Raw genomic sequence first — 24,520 nt, forward strand, 5'->3', positions numbered from 1 at the left:
TTTTTAATACAGCAGGAAAAAGTGTACCACAAAGATAAACATGGTATTTTTTTGCTAAAACTGTGGGTAAAAAAAGATGTGGAAAAAATATCGTGTCTTTAAATCACTGTTTATTTCAATTTATACAGTTTTTCCATACAAATATTTGTAACAGTTTCAATTTCAAAAAACATAACATAGACGATAAATATCATGCTATTAAAGTATTAAATTTGTACAAAAATACTTTACAGTTTAATACTTATTACAAATAAAAATACGTATTTAAGTGACTCATGAACATTTTTGTTTTTTTTACATGATTCAGCATCGAATGTCATTCTGACCTTTTCTGGCAGTGCTGAAATAGAAATCCGAGCTACTTGTGTGTGCAGGGCAGGTGAGCTTGTTCACGTCTTGGAAACAGCAACGGGGATACAGTTAAACAGTTCAAATTGACCAGAAACCACTCCGTAAGGTGATCGCTTAGATATGGAGACTCTACAAATGTACAAATCCAGTATCTTTATATTCACCAATAACAAGAATTACCAATAACAACTTGAATACCGGAATAAACCAAAGCAGCTGCTGGTGAGCATATAAAGCAACTGGCAGTATTTTATTGCTTGGGGGGAGAGGGGAGAAGAGACAATTTGTGTGATGTGTTTGTAAAATATATTTACAATTTTAAATTCTAAAAACGTGTGGCGGGGGGTAGTGTTTGTTTATCATAAAGAAGGTTGAAAACAAAGCATATTAAGTGGGAGTTTTGCCCCTTCAAGAAACTCTTTGAGTTAAAAAGCTCACGTGTGACAGTACAAGTTCACCGGTTTATGGATCGTTAAAGAGCTTTTGTATCAATCTTCCACTGACATAGTTTTTTTAAAAAAAGCCATTTTCTTTTAAAACCTCTCTAATTTGCCTGAATTCACTTCAGTTTTGCTCGTCAGTAATCCTTCTCCAGAGGTTTTATCCCACTAAAAAAGTCTCAGCTTAAAAATCCCCACAGGCTGCAAGACACACCATTGAATATTTCATTGCATAGGGAAAAACAAAATTTCCCAAAGTGGGGGAGTAACGTTCACCGCGTGCTGCAGCTTCCTACAAGCATTTTGTTTAAAACAGCTAAACCGTGCTTTGTCTGAAGGGCGCACCTTCTTGCCAGCAGAGTAAAGGGCCCCCAAAATCGCCAATCTAGCCGCTCAACAGGACGTGCCGCTGCAGCGTACCGCTCTTTGTCCGTTGGATAACACCTTTCTGATAAAATGTTTTTAAAAACCATGTAACCTGGCCGCCACTGTTAGTGCCGTGCTTTTCCCTCAGTCAGCAGCTGCTGATGAAGAGAGAGGAACATTTAAATCATGTTTAAAACATCTCTCCAATTTCTTATTTGGGGGGGGGAAGGCCTTTTAAAGATTTTTTTTCATACTGTTGCTAATGCTGGATCGTTTAGAATGGAATGACTTGACTTAGTGAAGAATTAAACCTTTTCAAAAGTAACTGAATTAATACAAGCCTTGAGACAGACAGACTGACCTCCTGTGCTTATTAGTGCTATACAGCATCTGAGCCTCAATCTCAGAGAAATCTTAAAGGGATTTAGCACCATAATTGTCTTCTGTTACTGAATGTCCCACTCAAATGATTTTCTGCTATAACGTATTTGTAGGATCCCGTGTCTCCATATTAACATTAGTGCGTCCGCTCTGTTGAAGGAAGGCATTATTCTGATCGCTCCACTCCCCACTCCCTGACGTCTGTTGCTCTGAGCTTCCTTTCTGAGGTGCCAGCGGGTTTCTGCTAATAACCAGTTCCAGCTTGTTGCCAGATTCTGCGATGAGGGGCACGACTAGGCAGCAGTCAAAGTCTCTGGTGCGGACGTGGTTTACCTGAACCATTAGAAGATCGATTTTTGTTACCATTTTAGGAAAAAGAAATGAGATCACAAGAGAAACAGGTTTCTCTTGAGATAACAGAACCTGATTTAAATATTCCAGTTAGAGAATTGCCCAATACAAGACTATTTAACCACAGCACCTGGTCTGAAGGCACCAGTTAAGTTTTCTGCTTGACCTTTAACAGAGCGTAGCTGAGGTGGGCACATTTGCGCCGGCGATAGCTGTTGGCAGCTGTCACGATGCCCACTCCATAAATGACATTTAACAGCGCATACTTATTCTGTCTTTCATGGTGTTCATTAATTTAAGTGCAATAGATCACATCTAAAATTTCAATTCAGTTCAGGTTTTCTCTGGTTTTAATATATGAAGTGTTTTATTGGGCTGGTTGACACACACACACCAAAAAAATCAGTTTTTCCAACTTGGCACTGGGGGAAGCGTGGCACGCAGTGAGAGTTACATTGTTACAACTATGCCAATCAACAGCTTGGATTAAGCACAGAAACAATTCTCAAGTCTCTATCAAGAACAGCAAAAATTACAAATCTGTCTGGAAATGCCTTAGGAAATTGCAGCTTTCCAGTAAGCGTTTCTATGTCTTGTTTGGCGTTCTGAAATACCTAACATTCCGAAAGAATTTGTTTCTTTAAATATGATTTTACCGAAAAATCCAGCCTTGGTGCCCCTGCACAGAAGCCCAAGTCGCCGTGACCTTGCTTACTGAAGGGCTCGCTGATCTACGTGGCCTGTGGTGCAGAGCAGTTACACCATTTGTCCTCCTTCCCGTCCCCCGACACTCGTCCTTCCCCAGCAGAAGCAGAACAGTACTGCTCATAATTTAAAATTTAATAAGCAGTGCAGAGGCTAAGTTGTTTGACATAAGCGATGTAAACGCCTAATGCAATGCTGCAGTCAGATCTGTGTACACAGATACCCCAGCACCCTGCAGCGTGGTCACGCAGCTTTTTACAGCGGTATCTGTGTGTCATGTCCCGCCGTGCTAAACCTGTGTGGTGCCAGAAACGTTACCTGTAAAAGTCTGTCGTATGGTTTTAAACCTCCCAGATCGCCAGGGCCAGCTGGTCGAATATTTTTAACATACACTCCTTTCTCCAGTAAACCATCGGAGACACTGAAACCAAAGTCTTCTCCATCAGAGTCCTTGTACAAAGTTACCTGTGGAGGTGATTTAATACAATGAGTAAGAAAAAAAAAAAGTTAATCTACATTTCTACAAGCACTAAGCAGGCTTTCTTCCTAGTGGGCTTTGGGTTTTGGTTTGGTTGTCTCTTTTTTCACATTAGAGAGCTCACTTACCGACTCTTTGGTACTTACAGTATCACATAAGAGCTGTCTCCATTTTGACATTCTATTAGTATTCTCAGGAGCCTCCTTATTCTTCAGTAACAAGCAGCCCTTCTCACTTCTGCTTGTCAGCTGGAAATTTGTGAGGTTTTTATCCCACCTTTTGTGGGGTAATTTTTTTTGAGTCCTAGTTTTTTGTTTATTTCTACCCTGTTCTCTAGTTGCCAGGACCTGAGTACAAGCATCCAACTAGGTTTAGTTTTGCTTCAGGGATGAATACCTGGCTTCAACCAAACAATCGGGGTCGTGTCTTCCAAAACTTCCATAGGGCCTGAACGCCACCGGCACCATAAGCCCTAACCAGCCTGGTTTCGGGCAGGTAATGGTCCACCCTGTAAGGCTTAATCTCAGAAGTGCTCAGTATGAGAGTTACAATGCAATCTTTCAAGAGAATACGAATAAGGCTCGTCAGAAAGAGCTTGCAGGCAGTGTTGTTACAGTCGCATAGCCAAGAGACGCTCATTCAAAAGCAGGAAATGGAAATCAGTAAAACTGTTAGAAGGTTTCTCAGGTGTTCAGAGAACAACCCTTTCCAGGTGGTTTTTGTGAACTCAGTTATTTGCTACAAAAGAATTTAGACTTTTCTGTAGGTATGTGGTATGCTTAGCTTTTTTTATTTCTGTGAAGTTTTTTTCTTTTCCTTGCTTCTCCCTCACATCAGGATTGCAGACCTATGCAAGTAAATTGTGAGCCGGTGGTGTGACATCTGACTGACATGCTGATGCTGGCACAAAATGTGTGTGCAGATACAGTCTACACAGCCAAAATCAGGCTTTTACTGCTATAGCTTCTTTCATTCTGGGTTCAGAATACTGATTTGAACCGTACCTTGGCTGATAAAATGACACCATTTAAGAGTGCTCTATAATTTTACCACAGCTGGGTATCGCTAATGCTCCATGAGCTGCACCCTCGTGTGTGCCAGCCACTGAATTCCTTTCTGGTGCTTCTGAGTCACAGAATCATTCAAACTGGAGGGGACTTTGGGAAGTCTCTAGCCCAATCTCCCGCTCAAGGCAGGGCCAAGACCAAATTCAGATTGGGCTGCAGAGGACTCCCTTCAGAATTTCATAGAAGAATGCCGAGGCACAGCCATGCTGGGGCACGGTCCCGGCTGGTGCTGCCTTCAGAAAGCTTCTCAGATCCTGCCTTAACCACCATTTTGAAAAGGTAAGCAAGAACAGACAAGGTTGTCTCAAAATGGGACTGAAGGATTTGGTCAGATGAACAAAGAGCACAGAGAGTTGGGTATGGTTTCTTTTTCCTGATCTCCGCAGTTTCCTTGAATTGGCTTTAGAGGTGTATCAGCAGTGCTTTAACCAGAATGAAAACAGGCTTACTGGTAAGTTTGGGGGCTATCCTGGGCAACAGTTGAGAGAAGTCAGATACAACACGAACAGCTGCAGCACTAGCACCGTTTTACCTGTAGATGTGGATGGTGCATCGCGGGGCTGCAGTGAAAACATCCCTCTACCTCAGGCTGTGGTAAGCACAAACACCCACATGCAGCATCGGTCCCTTATTTTACACCAGTTCCTCCTCTTCCCTTGTTTTACTCCTGCTGTACAGCAGTGCAAAGCAGAAAGCCACACCTAAAGTCCCACTGACTAAGCGTAAGGCCAGTGACTTCTCCCTTCCAGTGACTTCTCTGTGTGTGAGCTGTCATTTTAAACCTCCCAGTGGCTGCTGTGTTTAAGGTATTTGCCTTTTTTTCTCCCATCTTCCCCCAAAGTAACTGCTTGCTGAACCTGTCACACCTCCTCCCTTTCAGTGTGAATTTCAGGAGTCAATGGGCATTTGAGCTACTGAAAAACCTATCAGAAAATTCAAAACAATTCATCACAGAATGATTTTGATTTGTATCAACAGCTGCTGTACCAGCAGGACTCTGGGACACTTCTAATAATTTGTTATCAACAGAGGCTTTTGTTTGTGGGATGACAGCATGTCTAACATGGCTTTGATCTGAAGTCTGTCTGGAGCTGCTATGAAAGTGCTGTGAAAGACTACCATGCTAAAAGACTCAAAAAATAAATAAAGGGGGGAGAAATATTTTATTGACAGCTTTGTGTACATTTCCTGGCAAGAATGAGAAATAATTAGCACTGGACCAAGACACATATCCTCCTCAAACGAGATGTCCACACTGTCACAAAGGATAGGAGTGCTTCATGTCAACTGCTTCTTAAAGAAGCCTTGCAAAGCTAACGTAAAAATGTGATACAGTGCCTAAGAGGAGAAGACTTACTTAAAATACTATGCACTGTTATAGCACAGATGGCACACTTTTTAAAAGGAATTTCCCCTTTCCACTTTTTCTTCTCCCCTTCCTTTTCCTTCAGGCACTGGAGTTAAGCCGAGCTGGATCCAGCCTCAGATGAACTACAAAAACATACGAAACAGGACTCTCTGAAGTCATCTAAACTGTATTCCTGCCCTAAGGCAGGATCAACTGCATCTAACCCATTTCTGAGAGACATTTATCTGTCCTGCTTTTTAAATCTCCAGTGATGGAGACTCTACAGCCTTAAAAGTAATACCTTCCAGTGCTTCAGATGTTCTCTTTAGGTCTGAACTAAATTGCCCTTGCTGAGTAAAGCCTGCTGCTATCCACAGAGAACAGTATCACTTTATTCTCTCCTCTGAGTGATGGGAATAAGGACTGTTTTTCTCTGGACTCTGTTCAGTAGGCTAACATCCTTCTTTAATTTTCAGACCCCAAACTGGACACTTTATTATAGTCAAGACCTTATCAAAGCCAAGCTAGAGTGGAGAATAATTTTGCACAATTCCCATTCGCATGGGACACGTCTAGGACAGCGTTGCTTTTTTCCTATTGTTAGTGAGTGGTCTACTAGCAAACTAACCAAATACATACAAATTCTGTTCTGCAGATTGAAGGAAGGGCCGTTTTACATTAGCTCACCTTCTCTTGTGTCTTGTCTATAATAATGCCTGGGGAATCCACACGCTACTTCATGCCCAGCTTGTGAGTCAAAAAACGGAGCACTGCAAATGATAAGGGACATGAAAGTGCAGTTTTGCTGCGGAGGTGAGAAGCTGCGTTTGCAGGACAGTGGGGCGTACTGCAGGATAGTGGGGCACGGAGGGGAGCAGAACTTGAGAATGATCATCCAAAGTCTTTCATTGCTCCCCGACTTGTTCAGGTTCAACTTTCCTGATTTACACGGACTGAGCACTCTGGAAGGGCATTACTCACTACTCTGCAACCAGAACTTTATGTATAAAAGTATTTTCTCATTTCTCTGGTTCTTCAGACCTATAGATCATAAAAGACTTTAAAAACCTGTTTTCATTATGGCTATCTTCTCTTGACTTCTGGTTTATTTAACAGGAGCTTGGAAGTTAGAGAGACTCATACTTACTCACTTAAGGGATGAGGCTGTGATTTAACTTTGCTGCTTGTTTGACAGCTGTCACATTTTTTAGGCGCAAGTCACCTGCAGAGAACTTTCTTTTGTATTATAGGTTGTAATTTTGGGGCTACTTCTTATATCATTAGAAGGGAATCTCAGAATAAAAACCCTGCTATCTGAATTATCCAGACTTTTATTAATAACGGGTGTGGGCAAAGCCTTACCACACAGATTTCTCATCCTCGCTTGCAGTAGCGCAGCCCTGCCTGAAGGGCACGAGATTGCAGGCAATTCATGCCACACCTAAATCAATGCTGGTTTATCTGTGCTTCTGATCACAACTGTTTGGAAGGTTTGATCTCAATAATAAAATCTCCATTATGGGCAATTTCTTAGACTTTTAAATTTGCATCAGGAGCCTAAGGGAAAAAGAAAGCTGAAATGGAAATTTAATTCATATTTCATAAGCAATTAAATAGTTACACATTTTAAACAGAGGCTTACAAGTTTTGAGTCTGTTTCTATGCTTCTCCTCCCTCTCAAATCTATGGGAAAATGCTTAATTTAAATTCATACACCTTGCACAGATCAGCCATTGAGGTATTTTAACCACCTAATTTTAAGTTAATGACTACATGCAATAATAATATTGAAAAATTATCTGATGTCTAGTGCATATTTTTGCTCTCGCAGGAGTGCGTGCTCTACGAAACTTCTAAAAATTGGTCTGCTAAGGTTTTTAGAAAAATATTAATCTATATGCTTCCCTAGGTAGACAAAAATCAGTTAAAGGCATTAATTAAATTTGGGTACTGATATAGTAATATGCTATCTAGTTAAATTAAATGTTACTTATTAAACCATCTAGAACAAATGTTTGAAGGGATTTGTACGACACTCATCTCAATCGTAGCTTCCTCAGGACAAAGACAGTTCAAGTACACATTTGATGAATGTCATGCAGTGAAGTGAGAAAGAGCAGCAAAGAATTCAGGTTAATTTGCTGCAAAGTTTGCAGCATTCAGCAAAATAATCCTCAGGGCTGCGTTACCTTTCTGACAGGTGTGTGTCTGAGAAGGACAAGCTAGTAGTGTCATCTGCTCACCACGTTGTTCCATTAGACTTAGTGGTTTGTGTTCGTAGCCTGAGCAGTTTTTATCCAGTCTTATTCTCTCTTACCCTATACAGTCGGACTGGCTACTGACGCACTTCATTCTTACATGTGGCTTTTGCTTTGGTAGAATCATATATTCTTGCTCTCCCACAATCAGATTATGAAAAACCAGTGGAACCTCAACCTTAGCTGGCCCATTTTCTGCAATCAAATTTAAGGTATGAACTCTGATCTATAGGCACAGACCCTGACTCAGCGGACACGCACACTCATCGCACTGAGGCAGTAAATAAGCACCCGACCCGACCTGCTGAAGAAACTGGGAAAGCTCGGCACCATGCAGTCAAGTACATGCTTGAACATCTTGCTGAGGTAAGTCTCAGGCAAGCTATGTCTTAGCTTGTGTTTCAAAGACTGTTTACACCATCACAGTTTTCCGTAATAGTTCTTATTTCACTGCTTGTCCTGTCAGTTCAGTCAGGCCCAGCTGATTAAGACATTTGCCTGCAGAGGGCAGAGCACATTTACCAGTAAGACCTGTTAAGAAAAATACTTAAATCAAGGCGTTTCTCTGACAGTGAAGCGAAGCCATTCCTGTGGCATTGCAGTTCTTCTGGAAAACTATCACTGGACAAGCTGTCCATGAGAAATAGCAACTGAACAGGTTATTAGTGCCAAACTAGAGGTCTAATACAAAAACGAAGGAGGAGGGAGAAAGTAACAGGCACCCTGCTACACAAGAAGCGGTAAGAAAACTAACAGATAAGAACTTGCTAAGGTAGGCATGAATACAAAAGCAGTCCGTGATGCCCAGGTTAACCTGCATGTGTGATCACAGGGGTACAAGCCGGCTTTGGTGAATCAGACCATAAGATCCAATTGCTGGTGCTTTTTTTATTTTTTCCTTAAACAAGTGTAAGGATTTGGAAAATCCTCGGTGCAAGTTCAACTTTCAGATTTTTAGGAAGGCAATTACTCTTTTCTGGATGACAGAATAGACAGTATAAGCATCACTTCAGCAGACAGTGGAAAAGTGGGTATATCGTCTGAACAAAAACTGGAAATCACTAAAACAGAAGGTCACAGCACTCTCAAAAAATGGAAAACTGAAGAGAAAGCTCAAGGACGGGGTATTTTTTACTGCCCAGGACTCTAAGAGCTAGCAGCTATCATAGAATACCGACTCAATAGAAATCTGACTCTTCCTTTCCAGGAAAGGATTTATTTTATCAGTCATGAAAGGCTGGTTTTACAATCCATAGGAGAAAACTGTGCCTTTGCTGAATGTGAGCACACCATGAAATGCCTACTGGCGTAGTTTTGGTTTATATCTCACATTTACTCACCACTAAGGAAAACTGAGCACAGTAACTAACTCCCCATTAATCACTTCACATTGAGCTGGAAATACGAATAGCTCAAAACCATCACAACACATCCTACTGATTGTTTACGTTGGAAATGGATTAATTTTCCATATATAAGATCCACCCCCTACTACGTTCTACAAACATTCTTTTACCCCATGCTCAGTGAGTCCTCACCTCACCAAACTAAACTGAATGAACTACAAAGTAAACTCTGTCAAACTCTCAGGGACTAGAAACCAAACCAACTCTCTTGAGAACAACAAGATGTGATGTCATTGTAATGAGATTTCTCCATGATTCTGCCTCCTCTCTGGGAAGATCTCAGACCTTTAAGAGGACAACGGGTGCAGGAGATGGGAGGCTCGGTCCCATCAAGCAGAACAGCATTATAACGTCCCCCAGGGTTTTGGAAACTGGTTGCTGTTATTGCCCCACTGGACTTGAGACTTAAGCTGGTAGGGTGTTTGCTCTACATATCTAAAGATCCTTTACCCAGTACTCCCTTGGAGTGCAGAGCCACCTTCATATCACCAGGTGTTTTCAACAGTCTTGAGCAGTGAGAAGTTGCATAGACTGAAGATTATTTATCCTTTTTAGAGCACAGGAATTATAAAGAGAAGAGAAGCAATAGCTAATTTGAAATCACATTCTATATTATGTACATCCAGTCTCATGTATTTGATTGAAAATGAGTGTTAATTTGAGAAAGGACCAACGGGAGCCCCAAACCCTCCTGAGTAATTTCCTAAAGAAATGTATTTTCTAGAAATTAAACTTTGCTTTCTTAATGAACACATTTTGCAGAGATGAGTTATTGGTACTGTCAATTCAAATTACTAGTGGATCCTCCTTGTAAAAGAGTGGTCCCTTTTGAGGATTTATTGTAAAACGGAATAGCAGACAAGGATGCATCTTATTTGTTTCCCCCACAAGGATATATCATAAATGTGTTTGTAAGAACTAATATGCATGGCCCCCAAATTACATCTGTGGAGTCGTTATAAAAAGTGCTTACTGTATTGCCATATAATTACATTCCCTACGCTGAATATATTATTTCAAAGCTGTCAGAAGAAAATTACAGACCTTGTGTAACTCCACAGGAGTTGGTGACATGATTTCTTTCATTTCTTGCTTAATTTTTCTCAGAACCATGGACTTTCTCCCCACATCTGATGGCAATGTGTTGCTACGAGTAGCTTGACTGTAATGTGGCCTTACAGTACTCCTTTCCTGGAAGCTGGCTTGTCTTCCCAGCTGGCTACGAGGCTGTGGGTTGTCATGATTCAAACTCATTGTACTTCCTGACATGATTGTGGCCTAGAGCATTAACGAACAGGTTAATTTTTAACACAGAATGTGAGTTAAGTAAGTGGTTAATTCATAGCAGTAGGAAAAACTTCTCTATTCTTTGTTAGAACACAGGCACTCAGGGCACAGCAAAAGGCAAGAGGATAGATGTTCAATCTGCTTGCAAGTCACTATAAAATAAAGGACCACAAGAAAACACAACAACAATAACAAAACCCTATGGGCAAAAGTTTTCAGATGGCATTTCAAACTAAAATACTGAGCACTAGAACGGCTATGCTTGTAAGCTAGTCCCCTGGCAGACTGAAGAGAATGTAGTATAATCGCTTCTTTAAAAAATATTTTACATGTAAATAAAATGGTATTTAAGTTGCAGCATAATTGCATTTTTTGGGATCAGAGCTATAGAAAGGCATTTACAATTCAGACTGTGTGTGCAAGGTAAAAAAAGTGATTCAGCAGAATATATATGCAGCTCTAAAGTCAGCACTGGAGGAGCGTGCCTGGATACCATCTTAGGCCAGGGAAAGCTCGGTGCAGGTAAGCTCACTGCCTGGAAAGAAACTTTGCATAACATGCATATTGCAAGAGCAACTGCCTTAGCTTAGCACTAATACTTCAGGGATACAAGCCCCTGTCTCACTGCTGGTTTCCATCTCAGTAAAAGCTAGCCTTTTATGTCAGATGCAAGAATACATGGAGGGCGAAACCTTGAAAGACGACGACGGCAGTCATCTCATCCACTGGGTGGAACGGACTGACATGAAAAGCAGCCGTGCACTGCAAGGAGCCTCCTCCCCTGTGATAGACTTTCTGCTCTGAGGAACAGGAGGCAAATGCACTTTGGTGCAGCCACCGTACAGAGGCACCACTGCTGGGACAGGGTATGCCAAATTTCCTATTTATTCTCCCTGGAGCCGATGGACAAGTGAAAAGGGAAATCAAAAGGCCATAACCTGAACCCTCACTGGGACAGGATGCAGGCAGCCTGCTTGAAAACGAGAAGTAAAAATGAAGGGGGGAAAAATAAGGGGAAAACCAACATATAAATGTTTGCTTCTGACTCTAGTGAGCATTTCTTTCACCGTTCTTTCTCCCAGCTCCATCACTACTTTCACTACAAGATAATATATTGCAGCCTTAATAGTCTCTCTTGCACTCAATAATGACTGATATTACTCCCTGATGGAGCAAAAGCATCCAGAGGACTTGGCAAACAACAGGTTTCTTTGTTCTTTGGCTGAAGACCTTGAAATGAAAAATGATAAAGAGTCCTTGGACTACGCCATGGCGCTTTATAAAATAGAGGCATCGCCATTCTCAGCATTCCTTCATACTGCGTGCGTCTTGCTTTCTTTTCAGAGCTGTGAGTTGTGCAACAAGGCAATGCTATCAATGATACAGCATCTACAGTTCTGAACTTCCCTTTTGTGAAAGGCTGAGGAAAATTCAGTGTGTTGAAGTAACTGAATTCTGGTCAGTGTGAATGATCTGTTTCCATTTTGGAATTATCTATTTCCATATCCTTTTATTGTGCTCTGAATATTGAAAATTGCAAGAGAAGCCTGCGGTACTGAACCATGTCTAACTACGAAATTGAACCAGTATAACATTTTCTCCTACATTTCTCTGGTTTGCAATAACAAATACATGAGAATCACATTTTGCTACCCATACATGCAATACAAAAGCCATAAATCTGAGGAAGTAAATTAATCTGAACTGAAAAACTTTCACCCAGTTATGCCATTCACATTCCTCCTGGCTGCTAAAGGACTTTATATAACATAAAAATGAAAATGAGATTCTGCCAGTTTTGCAGCTCCAGGAATTTAAAAGAACATAAAAGAAAATATTTTAGGACCTTTTATTCCGCAGCTTTAAGTGGCCGTATAATCTTAATTGTTCTGATTAGACAACTTAGAGAAAAGGTGATTAGAAAAATAAAGACTTGAAGTTACTCTGCCTCTGTTCCCTTCCCCCTCTACCCCCTTCACAATCTAATACAGTTAGATTTGCAATTAACTTCAGGATGAAATGTGAAAATTTGTTACGTAGTGACAAGATTGCTGTATAATGAACATTTCTTACATTGGCAGGTTTTTTTGCAGACTGGTAAGCTTATAGGTAAACATTTTGGAAAGCTGATTTTCTTTTATGTTCATCTTAATCAAATTAAGTTTCAATTTAAAAGACAACCTACAACATGCTAAGAAAAGCTGCATAAAGCGTCTGTCAGAGAATGGGATGCATTGCTGCAGGAAGGTTAGGCCCACTTAAGAAGTTCTGCGCCATTTGCTGCCTGTGTGACAGCATCAATGGTTATGCACAGCAGAAGCTGCAAGTCAAAAGCTCTGGGGTGAACATGTTTATAGAATTTTGGTTGCATTGTACAAAAGAAAACAGCTCTGGTTAGGGGTGGGGGAGGCAGCTGCACAAGCAAAAATATAAAGGTAAAGGGTAGGTACCAAGAGAGTCATGTTTCTCAAACACAGACGCCTGTCAGCCTTGTCCTGTGGAGAGGGGTTAAAGCTTTTAAATGAATTGGTGTGATTAGTGCAAATTAAAAGACAAAAAAAAAGGAGAAAATAAAATGAATGTAAACCAAACCAAAACCATTATATTTCTCTAAAATTGGAAAGAAAGGTTAAGATCGTTCTACCTCTAGTTCCCTCAGAATTCCTGACTGGCCACAGGTCTCTAAATCCTCCAGAGCCTGAGACCAGAAATTTTCCTCCTGGTCAGCCTCGGTGTTATCATGGGTACCTGCAAAGCTAGATTTACAATGAGAGGTTAAAAAAAATGTGGACTTTTTTTCCCTCGAAAAATATATTTTACACACGTGCCTTGCCACAGATTGCAACTTGAATGACAGAACGTTACGGTAGGTAGGCAGGAGAGTGGGGAAGAGTCGCCGATCAGGAGAGGCTGGATGAACATGCAGAGCACATGACACACAAGTCTTCTCAACCTGGCAGTTGCTAGCAGCTGGCAGGATCTGAGCAGCGAGTTATTCAGTAAGGAGATAAATGGATTCCAAGAACAATTCAATTCACATTTTTACTGGATTGAAACTGGGGCCTCCCTATGAAAATTAATGAATCAACCAGTAGCTGTGTGCAGAGCCGCTCTGTGCAATGAATATTTGCAATAAAACCTTTCAACCTCACAGACTTCTCCCAGGGAATACGAAAAGAGCCCTCATTTTTGCAAACAGCATTGTGCAAAAGAGGGATGGTGGTGTTTTTTACCTGATTTCTTCAACCTAAGCTGCATTAATCACTATCAGTTTAAGCCCATCTGACTGCTATCATATGAACTGCTCCATTCATTTCATACACAAAGAGAAACTTTCAGGGATGCAACTGTCTTGCATGGAGAATCAGGTCTCTGGTGTTTCATAAACACACCAAAACCTCATTACTAGCAGTCTTGAGCAGATATTGGTGATAGCGATGCTTAGGGAAGTTGCCCAGCAAGAGGTCTGATAAAAACACCAACTCTGGACTGCAGCAACGCAGCCCAAAGCAACACCGTTACAGTGTACGTGTGTGTGTAGGAAGCAGGAGTTTTTCTCCTGTCTTAGCATGGGGAATCAGCTCAATGAAGGTTCACACAAGCATCGGAGCTGCTGCATGGGAGGGGGCTGGTTATGTGAAAGGCACAGGGGAGGGGTGAGGAAGGAAAGAATGACAATTCGCCCTTTTGGTGGCAGCAAGCTGTTACTTTGGAGCAGCTGCCCATGAACTGCAGCTAGTGGTGCTTAAACAGCACATAAAGAGAGAAAACACTATTATGGAAGCATCTGAGGCCTTGCTTGACAATGTAGTACTGAGAATAGCGTGAATGTAACACTGTTAACAGAATAGCTTTTAAACAGGAGAATTGGCCAGCACAAGGGACGACAGCCTGAATGCTTCACACACATGATACTCTGCCTCAGAGATGCTTTCTTACAGTCATGATCAGTCAAGCAGACAATGGTCAGCCATTTCAATCTCTTATTGCAATGATTCTCCACCTAGCATCAGTGTGTCTTCTAAGATATTGCAATAGATACAGCAATGGTGAGAATACCTACTCAGATCACAGATGCAAATCCTCCCAGGCAAGATAAGAAAGTATTTAAAACATCAATTTAGAAGGATCCTTGACTTCTGAAATTAGCTCTTTCAAAAACCTAAGTTGTTTCAATAGCCAATGCTGAACATAGACTAATTTATCCATTACAATACCTTTCATTATATTACATACTAATATTATAATATAAAGTGGAACTTGTGTTAATGAACAGGATTATTTGAGGCAATTGTCTGTGACAGCAAAGACTGGATTTCCTAGAACTGGAGGTCCGTTTCTTCTCCTACTTCTGTGAAATCTGAAATCATGATGCCTATATGTCTGGACCTCTTTTTAGCTGAAGCAATTTCTTTTTCTGCCCTCAACTCCTGTTCTGCCTTTTCTCTGAGTCTTGTCTCCTGGTGTGTGAAATGCTGTACTTTTGCATCTCCATTACAGCCACGTGAATAAACTGATTTGTAGCTGAGCTACTGCACCAGAAAAAAAGAGATACCATAAAAATTTCTCATCTAGATGGCTTTTTTTCCTGAAACCTGAAAGATTGATTTTACGTCATGTGAAATATTGTTTGACCTGTAATGAATATATTTGGTTTTCTGATGCTTATTCAAAGAGCCATCAGAAATTAAGATGAATAAAAATGCTGAAGGAGAGGTAGTGGGACAGATATGAAGACACAGGTGCCTATGATTTGGTTCTTATTGCCATAAGAGAGAGAAAATATCCCCCCCCCCAGTTCAGGAGGTGATTGGATGTTCTAGGATCTGGCAGACTCATTCCTGTAAGTACTGTTTTAATGTGCAAAAAAATTTCCCTGGAGCAGGAACTATAATAGACTTGTCCTACCTGCCAGTGGTAGGTAGACACCTCTCTGGTTTCATTCACTTGCCAAATGAAATTTGTCCCTCAATGGCATGTTAATGATGCATTTTCTGCTTTTACTCTACTTTTCTCCTTTCTCTCATTTCAACTGTTTTTCCTTTCTTCCCTCTTCCCTCCCTGCCCTGCCTCAGCCCAGCTGGATCTCACTTCTGTGCACTCTTTGTTTCCTACCTGGAAGTATTCCATTCTTCCAGCTGTCCCCCACCTTTCCTTTGCCCACCAGAGGCACCTTTCCACATCTTGCCCTCTTTCTTCATGCTTCTGATGCTCTGTCCCCCTGATTTTTCTATAGAAGTTTGCTTTAAATGGTTTTCTTGATTCTCTCCCAGTGTCTCAGTCTCCTTCTGTTGCCACATGTTCTTGGAAGCTGTGCTACACAAAAAAAAAGTAAGAAAAAATTACTTTTTAGTGTTAGAGAAGAAGATGCTTACCTAGAGGCAGAGAAGAGGTGGTTTTCTATGGATCTCTGTAACAGGCTGGAAGAACAGACATGCCCTTCTCCAATACTCCAGCACTTGGTATAGGAACACCATCAGGCGTGGCATAATCCATTTTACAGATACAGGGTTAAAATAATAATTATTTTTATTTGTGCCATATATCTCAGGTGTAAGTCACACTGACAAGTAGAACAAGACTCTTTATTGTGCATACTTTCTGTTGAATAGTGCTTTAAAGTAGTAGTAGAATACATGCTTCTCATTTAGAAGATTCTGTATTTTACAGCCCAGCTTCCCAGTTCACCCTTATCAACTTTTTCAGCCTATTACTAACGTAACTACAAAACAGGAGGTGTTCTGGAATCTATGGCTGCATCTCACCCGAAAAAACAAAAGATGGCCCTTGACTGTGGATAAAGGCGCTGCTATTGAAGACATTAACTTACCAAGAATGAGAAGTATGCATAAAACTGTGGTCATTTCCTTTATTAAATATTGCCCACTACCAGCCTATGAAAACTTCTAGTATGTTTCTGGCCAGTAGGGACCAAAGGATCTGGATATGGACTGAGAGTTCACACTTGCCCAGACCTTAGCTATCATCTTGCCAGACTTGTCTCCAGACAAAATGCCACTGGGCAATCTGCTGTATCAGAGTATTTGTCATTCAGATTCTGAAAAGCACCACTGGCATCTAAGCCTTGCCTTGATTTGTATTTCATAAGTAATAGACTGGACCTTATGGATTTACTTATCCAGTATGTTTATACAGGAACCAGAAAGGTTTTCTTTAGTACTAAACTTGAATTTCCCACAGACTGGGATTTCAGGCTCATTGTGCAGCTACACCAAAAAACTGTATTTCTAATGAAGGACTTGCATGCCTGCAAGTCCTGGGGATGGGTACAAAGAGCACAGAATCTTTCTGTGATGTCTGTCTTCCCTTGTCTGAGGAAGAACTGTTCTTTGGCAGGAATTATCCAGGTCTCTGCAGTGGCTCCACTGCCGGATCATCCTTGGAATAGAGAATAAGAGACACTTGGGTCCTTCACTATCTCTAAGCATTGTCAACTAAGCATTTTTCCCTCAGGAAGTTCTTTTGTCTGCAGAGAAATTATTTGAAAATTCCCAGAGGAATGCCCTAATTATTTTGTTTGTATACTGTTAAGAGATCAATGCTGTGGTTTTTTGTCTGAAGTAACTCAAAATAAACATATGTCTTGGTTTTGGCATCATAATCTTACATAAATGTCACTGATGTACCCTAGTAAGTTTTATGACGTGTAAATACTGTATCTCATATTTAAAGGAAGAGCTGTTACGGCTGCATTAAAAAAACATAAGTTCATTCCAGATAGTGTTCATTTTTGAGACGCTGCTGTAGCTGTAAATCAGAAAACAGAAACTCATATGGGAACTTACCTGCTTGCTGTAGGCCGGTCCCATTCATCATCACTCAGCCCTGTATCATGAAATGGGTGGTTTCGTGGTTTGCTGGGAGGGGACAAACTAGTCTGTTTTGGACTTCTCCATTCATAGGCATTGAAGTTGTATCCTGAAGCCTGATAGCTGTGTCCTAAAAAGATTAATTATATATTTACAGCACCTGTATATGTTGCAATGACAGAAAAGCATATCTCTGAAGCTGGGTTCTCTAGAACTTGGGTGTGGACTCAGGATCACCACCTTTTTTTTTTTTTTTTTCCAGTAGTAGTCATTATTTATAACCTAAATTACGCCTGGAGTTACGTGTGCTCTAGAGCTTCTCCTGTGAAAGCCCATTGAAAGCAAAATCTTAAGTATATCTAACAGTGTTGTCCTACTGTTTGTCTCAGCTGCTTCTGATGTTTAGTTCTAGACGTCTTCACAATTTATCGATTTCTGATTTGACATCATACACTGAACACTAGTGAATAAATCACCTGTGTTGTGGATGTGTTAAATATGTGCTAACTTGGCCATGTGCAACATACTCCAAATTAAACCTAAGCTATTAAGAAAACTGCACTTCAGACCTATTGAAAAAAGAGTTTGCAAGGATACATAAAAAAACCCAAAACATCAACTTGACTTTTCAGATGACTAGCAAGAAAGGTTTTTCTTCTTACTGGTAACTTTCTCAAATTTGGAAGTAATGCAGCCAAAAATTAGTGACATATTGGTGTCAATTATGCACAATACTACCAATCTGTAGAATGGCTACCTAGATGCAAATGTTGGCATGGTGCACAGGCTCTCTGGTGACCATTAACCTGAGTAATACCAGAACAGGAAGGAAGGCAGCTGTCTCAGCACCGTTGAGGCCAGGACTCACTAATACAAGTGCAGGACTGTGCTGTCACAGGCCTGTGCTGCCCTGCATAAAGGCCAACATGGGAATCTCTGGACCATGCCCATTTGTGGAAGGGGAACTTGCACTTAGCAGAGCTACTGCTTTTTGCTAGGACTCCAAACACTGAGAAAAGGCCCTTCTCAATTTGGGCACACATGCCCAAGACCAATATACACCTTTGGAAAGCTCATCTTGCAGAAGCTGATTCCTCTGTCCGCCATTTCCAAATATCTCAAGGCTGTGTAAGTGGCATCAGATGGCCTTTACAGCTGAAGAGTTTATTTCTGGGTGCTTTTCTCATACAGGCTATGTTGGTATTAGTTCAATGGCATTTATTTAACTGAATTAAGTGTAATTTGAATTCCAAGTAGGAACCAGACTGTCTGGCTTTCAAATGATGTATCAAGAAGAACACACGGATCGACTTGCCACAAGCTGATGCTGATCTGGTAAGCAAAATCCATTATGGTAGATCTGCTATATATATTTCTTCTTGACACATTCCTTTTCTAGCTCTATACTTGGTGTTTTGTGTTGTGCATACTGGATTAGTAAGTTCTATTTTGTTGATGACTAACAAATATCACTGCTGTCACCTCTCTAAAGAGGGCAATTTGCTTCCATAAATCAGTCTAGACCTGTCTCCCTCAAATCCCATGTAACTACAGAGTTGTGTGTGTTTTCCAGCTAGTTGGAGACATTAACATACTCCCAGATTCTGGAAAAGGTTTTGGTTGCAAAAATGTGACTACTGTGGGGGGAAGGCTCTGGATTAGTAAGGCAGACACACTAGAAAAAGGTACAAAATGGGGTATTAATTCAAGGAGAGAAAAGGCTGCTCACCAGTATTAAATTAGTAACTAATAGGATAAAACATTATCTAGTACCTCAGAAATACTCCCCAAACTCCTCAATTTGCTTAGTCTGTGCTTATGCCAAGAAAGGTTTGGAGGGAAGCCAAACTCAACATGACAGGTCAAGACAGAATGAACACTAATAGAAATGTGGGTCACATTACTACCACAGCAAGGGATAAGGTGCAAATCTGATCACACTCAGGCTGTTTAGCAGAAGTGCCATATATCCAGCTGATTTCTTCATGGGAGTTAGAAAAAAAACCCTGCTTTGAGACACGGGTTTAGCTTTGGCATGGCATTCGAATGATCAGGACTTAGGAAAGCAGCCTGGGCCTCAATCCTTTCCACAGTTGAACAACTTGCTCCCAGTATCACCAATTCATCCAGGAAATGAGAACTATTATTTTGGCACTTCTTCAGCAATACTTCTCCTTAGAACTTAAAAATATCAGAAGAAACATGATTGATTTTGAAAAATTGACCAAAACAGTTAAAGACAGAAAAGGGGACAAACTCATCCCAGCTCTAGTGAAATACAAATTATACGGGTGGTGGTGGTGCATTAGCCCAGTACTCTGAGTACTAAATAAAATGTTATATGTAACAGTAAATTAAAAGGAAAATGTAGAAAACAGGAGTTATAATTGATGTATGGAGACTGTCTTGTTTAAAGTGAGTTGATGCCAAATATATGCAGTAAGACTAAGAAATACTTAGAAATTAAAGAACAGAAAAAAATGGCCACTAGTAGTGACATCAGCTACTTCTTGATCTCAGGTAGCTCAGTAGGTTTTAAAGGAAATGTTCTGCTTTCCAAAAGAAACTGCCAATGTTATCACTGAGCAGGCACATTAGAAAATAGCACTGAAAGTAATCAGCACAGAATGTCAGTCTATATGGGAAATCTGCTCGGCAGAGCTTGGATTCAGCTCTCTGTGTGAGGGTACCAAACAGCTGTCCATGAGCTACTACCCATGCTCCTGGAAGGCAACAGGAAGAAACACAGAAATAAAATTGAAAGAATGTGTGCAGCCAGAGTGAAGGAGGAAAAATAATTTGAGGTAAGAATCTACGTGTCCAAATACCTGCCAGGTAGTGTGAATACCTGCTTTACTATGAAAATAAAAACATTTTAAAGAGAGTTAAATAAAACACTGAGGCTGTGTGGAAGTTATTTTTCTTGTTACCTAGAACACTACAAGATGTCTGTATCCCTCACTACCTAAATTAATGTCTTACAAACGAAAATTAATATATTTGAAAATTCTATATAAAACAATAATCAAACAGAAGTAGAAAATTTAGTGTTAAGGAAAATCATGTCTTTAAACAGTATGATTGTTTTTGAGGGCTGAAAGTTAGAAATGCTGCAGGAATGAGGAAGAAGCAGAAGATTTACAAATCATAAGCAATGCCTAATGCTCCCCCTTCAGCAGTTTATAATAAATCTCTTGTCAGTTAAAAATTACTGCATATGAGCATCAAATTCATGAACAGCTTCAGTGTGTTCTGTGCCTTGCATTGATCTGTATTTGACAGATAAACTCATTTAGTTGTGGATGAGCTATGGACCGGTCTATTCAGATGTCAGTAAAGCTAACAAAAGCCTGTTAATGTATTGATAAATGCTTCACAACACATCACATTGTCATGAAAGAATGAATCTGAGGCCAGCCAAGCGTAAGAAATCATGCTGCCTGGCGAGGTGTGTGGTCATAATGAGACACCGGCACATTACAAAGTACAAGATTTAAAGTTGGTACAGATAAAGTTCTCTTTAAAGGCAAAGGAAGGTCAACCATGAAGGCGGTAATTTCTACTTTAAATGTCAATTGCATTCTTGATAGTACCTTGATTTCCAAAGGCGGTATCAATACCAGAGCCATCCCACGACTCTACTGCACTGTCAACACTTGGGACTGTAGTGGAATAGATGTCTGAGAGTTTGCCAGATTTCTGTGCAGCAGAGGCTTCATCTTCAGCATCACTCAGTTCGCTTATATGACCCCCAGGGACAGAGAATTTCTTGGGACTGGTAGCTGAATAAGATTACAGAAGGAAAAGGGGTGGTGATCATTGCTTTAGTGCACTTCTAAGAATGTGCTTTTCACTACTGACACGATGTATTTCCAAGGATGGCCTAAATGGTTGATAATCTGTAACAACACACCCATTAAAGACCACTGATGCTAGCCTTGGCCGTACTCACCATCTGTCTGCTTCTTGATTTTCAAGGTGACAGTTTCTCCTGCCATCTGTAACAAATGAATGGCTTCACTCAAAGGTTTTCCTTTCAGACTGCTACTATTTATTGCTAGGATTCTGTCTCCTATGTGAATTGCCCCAGTCCTACAATAAGAGAGAAGTAAAACATTGAGGAGCATAAAAGGCAACAAAGGCAATTTCTTTGCATATTTGGAGCATGAAAGTCTCACCTCCCTTTCTTTCTCTCATTTTGCTTTTATAGCTGTGTTACAGGGTAATTCTTTTGTTAGAAACGCTTAAAGCAAGTCACCTTTGTTGCAGTGACAATAGCAGAGCTGAGGCACGGAGATGTGGATTTCTGTGTTACTGTGGTAGTTGAATTAATTACCTATGGATGAAATTCATTGCAGCCCACCTGTTTAAGAGCAATCTCAGACAGCTCGGTAAGTTCTGAAATGACTCAGGTTTCTAGAAGGCTCACAACATAACAGATAATGGCAGTGTGAGCAAGTAACTGGCTATTTCACCAGTGTGGCTTTCAGGCTGGATCACAGCAAGAGAAGAAAATAAATTCTCTTTGTGTAAATGCACTGCTTGTTCTACCTGCACACAATATCATGGTTTGTGTGCTCTAAGTTCTCTCTGAAACCGCCACCAAAGGTACCAGTTGCAATGACTCTGCCTATCCTAGAACCAACAGATGGTAGAAAACCATAGCATTTTCATATTCTCTATACATCACTTACCATGAAGAGCACCTCTACTCCTCAGATAATGCTCGTTATGGTGTAAGTGCACATACAGATGCAGCATGTGTATACGATAAGCGGCATATTTTCAAATAAACTTAGACATATGAAGTACTTTCCTTACCTATTCTAATCTAAAAGGCTATTACTTTTAAAAGGCTGCTGGAATATTCCTGTGACTGTGCAGTTTGATTGGCTAGTCCTTCCTAGGCGATTTATAATAAGGACCACAATCATCTGCTCTGTCTTGTACAGTATGTGAAAGAACAACCTGTTAGGATATGCCTCATGCTTCTGAACTTGGCAACTATTTAAAAAATGACAGCAAAAATTATAAACTCAGGTTTGGAGAATTATAAAAAAATAAATGGCTAAACCATGCAAATTAGCATGTTTGGATAAACAAAATAAATCTTCATCTTGACAAAAAGAATGCTTAAAAATAATTTGCTTTCCAATTTACCTTTCAGCTAATCCTCCTTTTGTAAGGCTGGAAATGATGATGGGATCAAAGGGCTCTTCAGTACCAGAAATCGTAATTCCAAGAGGCCCACCATAGCGCTTGAGCTCAACAGTATAAATAATTGCTCCAGAGCTCTCCTGTTCATCTGCAATAAATGCCAAGGGGATGCAATTGGTTTCTTATGAAAGAAGGAATGAAAAAAATAGCACATTCAGTCTAGTAACTGGTAATCAAACAACATTTTCAAAGGATTACATTTCAGATATACTTCTTAATCACATTCTACTGGATTATTTTGAAAAAAAGAGAATTCTCTCTTGTGCAGTTTCTTTTATTGCAAAACCTGATTACATTGAAGTCAATAGAAAAACGCCCCTCATTCTAAGATTAAATTTTACTCTGTTTAAAATCTTTATATCTTCTTTCCTGCTAAAATGTGACTTCAGGCTATTTTACGACAGAATCACAGAATGGTTGAGGTTGGAAGGGACCCCTGGAGGTCACCTAGTCTGACCCCCTGTCCAAGCAGGGCTACCTAGGGCAGGTTGCTCAGGACTGTCTCCAGACGGCTTACTGAATATCTCCAAGGATGGAGACTCCACAACCTTTCTGGGCAACCTGTGCTAGTGTTCAGTCACCCTCACAGTAAAAAAGTGTCTCCTGATCTTCAGGAGGAAGCTCCTGTCTTTCTGTTTGTGTCCACTGCCTGTAGTCCTGTCACTGGGCACCACTGAAAAAAGCCTGGCTCCATTGTCCTTATGGTCTCCCTTCAGCTATTTATATGCATTGATGAGATCCCCCCGAGCCTTCTCTTCTCCAGGCTGAAGAGTCCCAGCTCTCTCAGCCTTTCCTCACATGAGAGATGTTCCAGTCCCTTAAGCATCTTTGTGGCCCTTTGCTGGACTGATCCACTATGTCCATGACTCTCTCGCACTGGGGAGCCAGGACTGGACCCAGCACTCCAGAAGTCTCTCACCAGCACTGAGCAGAGGGGACCTCCCTCAACGTGCTGGCAACGCTCTGCCTGATGCAGCCCAGGAGGCTGTTGGCCACCTCTGCCACAAGGGCACATTACTAAAGAAAAGGCAAGTTACTACTGTTGTGTAATACTGGTACTCATCTGTTTCTTGAACTGAATGGAAGGTATTTAGAATCACAGATAATTCAAAAGTTTTAAACCCAAATTTCCTTAAAAGATTTGTGGGAAAAGTCAAAAGTCATGATAAGATGAGCAGCTGTCTTACTAAGAGAACCTGAAATACATCCCATGTTTTTGATGGACAATTTTTTAGCTTTCGTAATAGAATCAAAAATAGCTTCTGAATTCTGAATTATCAAGTTGAATAATAACTCCATTAGATTTGATTTCATTATATTATATGAAGTCATTTGCTTTTTCCCCAAATTTTATCTCATCAAACAATCATCAGAAATGGAGAATTCATCACTGGGTAAGATTAAATACAATGTATTTTTCTTAAACAATACCCAACAGGTGGTACAGCAACAAGAATGACTCCTGTATTTATACAGTGCATTCACTTTATGTATTGTAAAAAAAATATCACAGCAGGAGAGTGATCAACTGCAGCATCTTTGAGTTGTGAAGGGATATTTTAAAATTTAAAATGTCAGATTTCTCCTCAGATCAAAATAAAAAAGGCTCCCTTGCCCATCTTACGATATTGGTATTCAGCCAGGACATCTGGCCTGGCGGGCAACTTTTCCTAGATCTGTGGGTAATGACATTTTGAATGGCTCAGCAAGCGTAGAATATGTCTAGGACACACGCTCCGTAAATGTTACTAGAACTAACCTGAGAAAAGTTAGAAAATTCAAATGTTCCCATTTCTGTTCCTGTGGAACGAAAAACTTTAAAAGGAAAGAAGATACATATGTCGCTAGCAAAGGTTCAGAGAGTTGCTTTCTTCTAATGCTGAACATGGTACTTAATCAGAGCTGGAGAAACACTAATATCTTTGGAACTACTTTGTTTCAGAAAATTTAGGGCTTTAGCTTCCCCTCACCCCAAATCCCTCCTATTTCCCCTTTCTACCCAAATAAACAAAATGGTACACGTATAGAATCAGAG

The 24,520-nt window shown here is 40.5% G+C and overlaps 1 protein-coding gene across 17 annotated transcripts in view; it reads right to left on the bottom strand.

The window, feature by feature from the left end:
• Nucleotides 1-93: 93 nt before the first annotated feature.
• GRIP1 (glutamate receptor interacting protein 1) overlaps nucleotides 94-24,520 on the bottom strand; it is a 334,186-nt gene continuing 309,759 nt past the window's right edge. For 8 of the 17 annotated variants that reach the window (XM_064448992.1, XM_064448948.1, XM_064448966.1 and 5 more), the window contains 9 exons: nucleotides 22,429-22,606; nucleotides 21,221-21,360; nucleotides 20,862-21,050; nucleotides 17,245-17,398; nucleotides 15,554-15,754; nucleotides 13,083-13,194; nucleotides 10,196-10,429; nucleotides 2,913-3,059; nucleotides 94-1,871 (listed from right to left, as the gene is read on the bottom strand). In XM_064448992.1, the coding sequence (XP_064305062.1) occupies nucleotides 1,635-1,871; nucleotides 2,913-3,059; nucleotides 10,196-10,429; nucleotides 13,083-13,194; nucleotides 15,554-15,754; nucleotides 17,245-17,398; nucleotides 20,862-21,050; nucleotides 21,221-21,360; nucleotides 22,429-22,606 (1,592 nt within the window). In that variant the 3' untranslated portion in view covers nucleotides 94-1,634. Of the gene's footprint in view, nucleotides 1,872-2,912; nucleotides 3,060-10,195; nucleotides 10,430-12,888; nucleotides 12,934-13,082; nucleotides 13,195-15,553; nucleotides 15,755-17,244; nucleotides 17,399-20,861; nucleotides 21,051-21,220; nucleotides 21,361-22,428; nucleotides 22,607-24,520 lie in introns of those variants that run through there. The other 9 variants (XM_064448939.1, XM_064448930.1, XM_064449011.1 and 6 more) reach the window with 5 other exon arrangements.

This window comes from Phalacrocorax carbo, chromosome 1, assembly GCF_963921805.1.
Source record: "Phalacrocorax carbo chromosome 1, bPhaCar2.1, whole genome shotgun sequence".
NCBI lineage: Eukaryota > Metazoa > Chordata > Aves > Suliformes > Phalacrocoracidae > Phalacrocorax > Phalacrocorax carbo.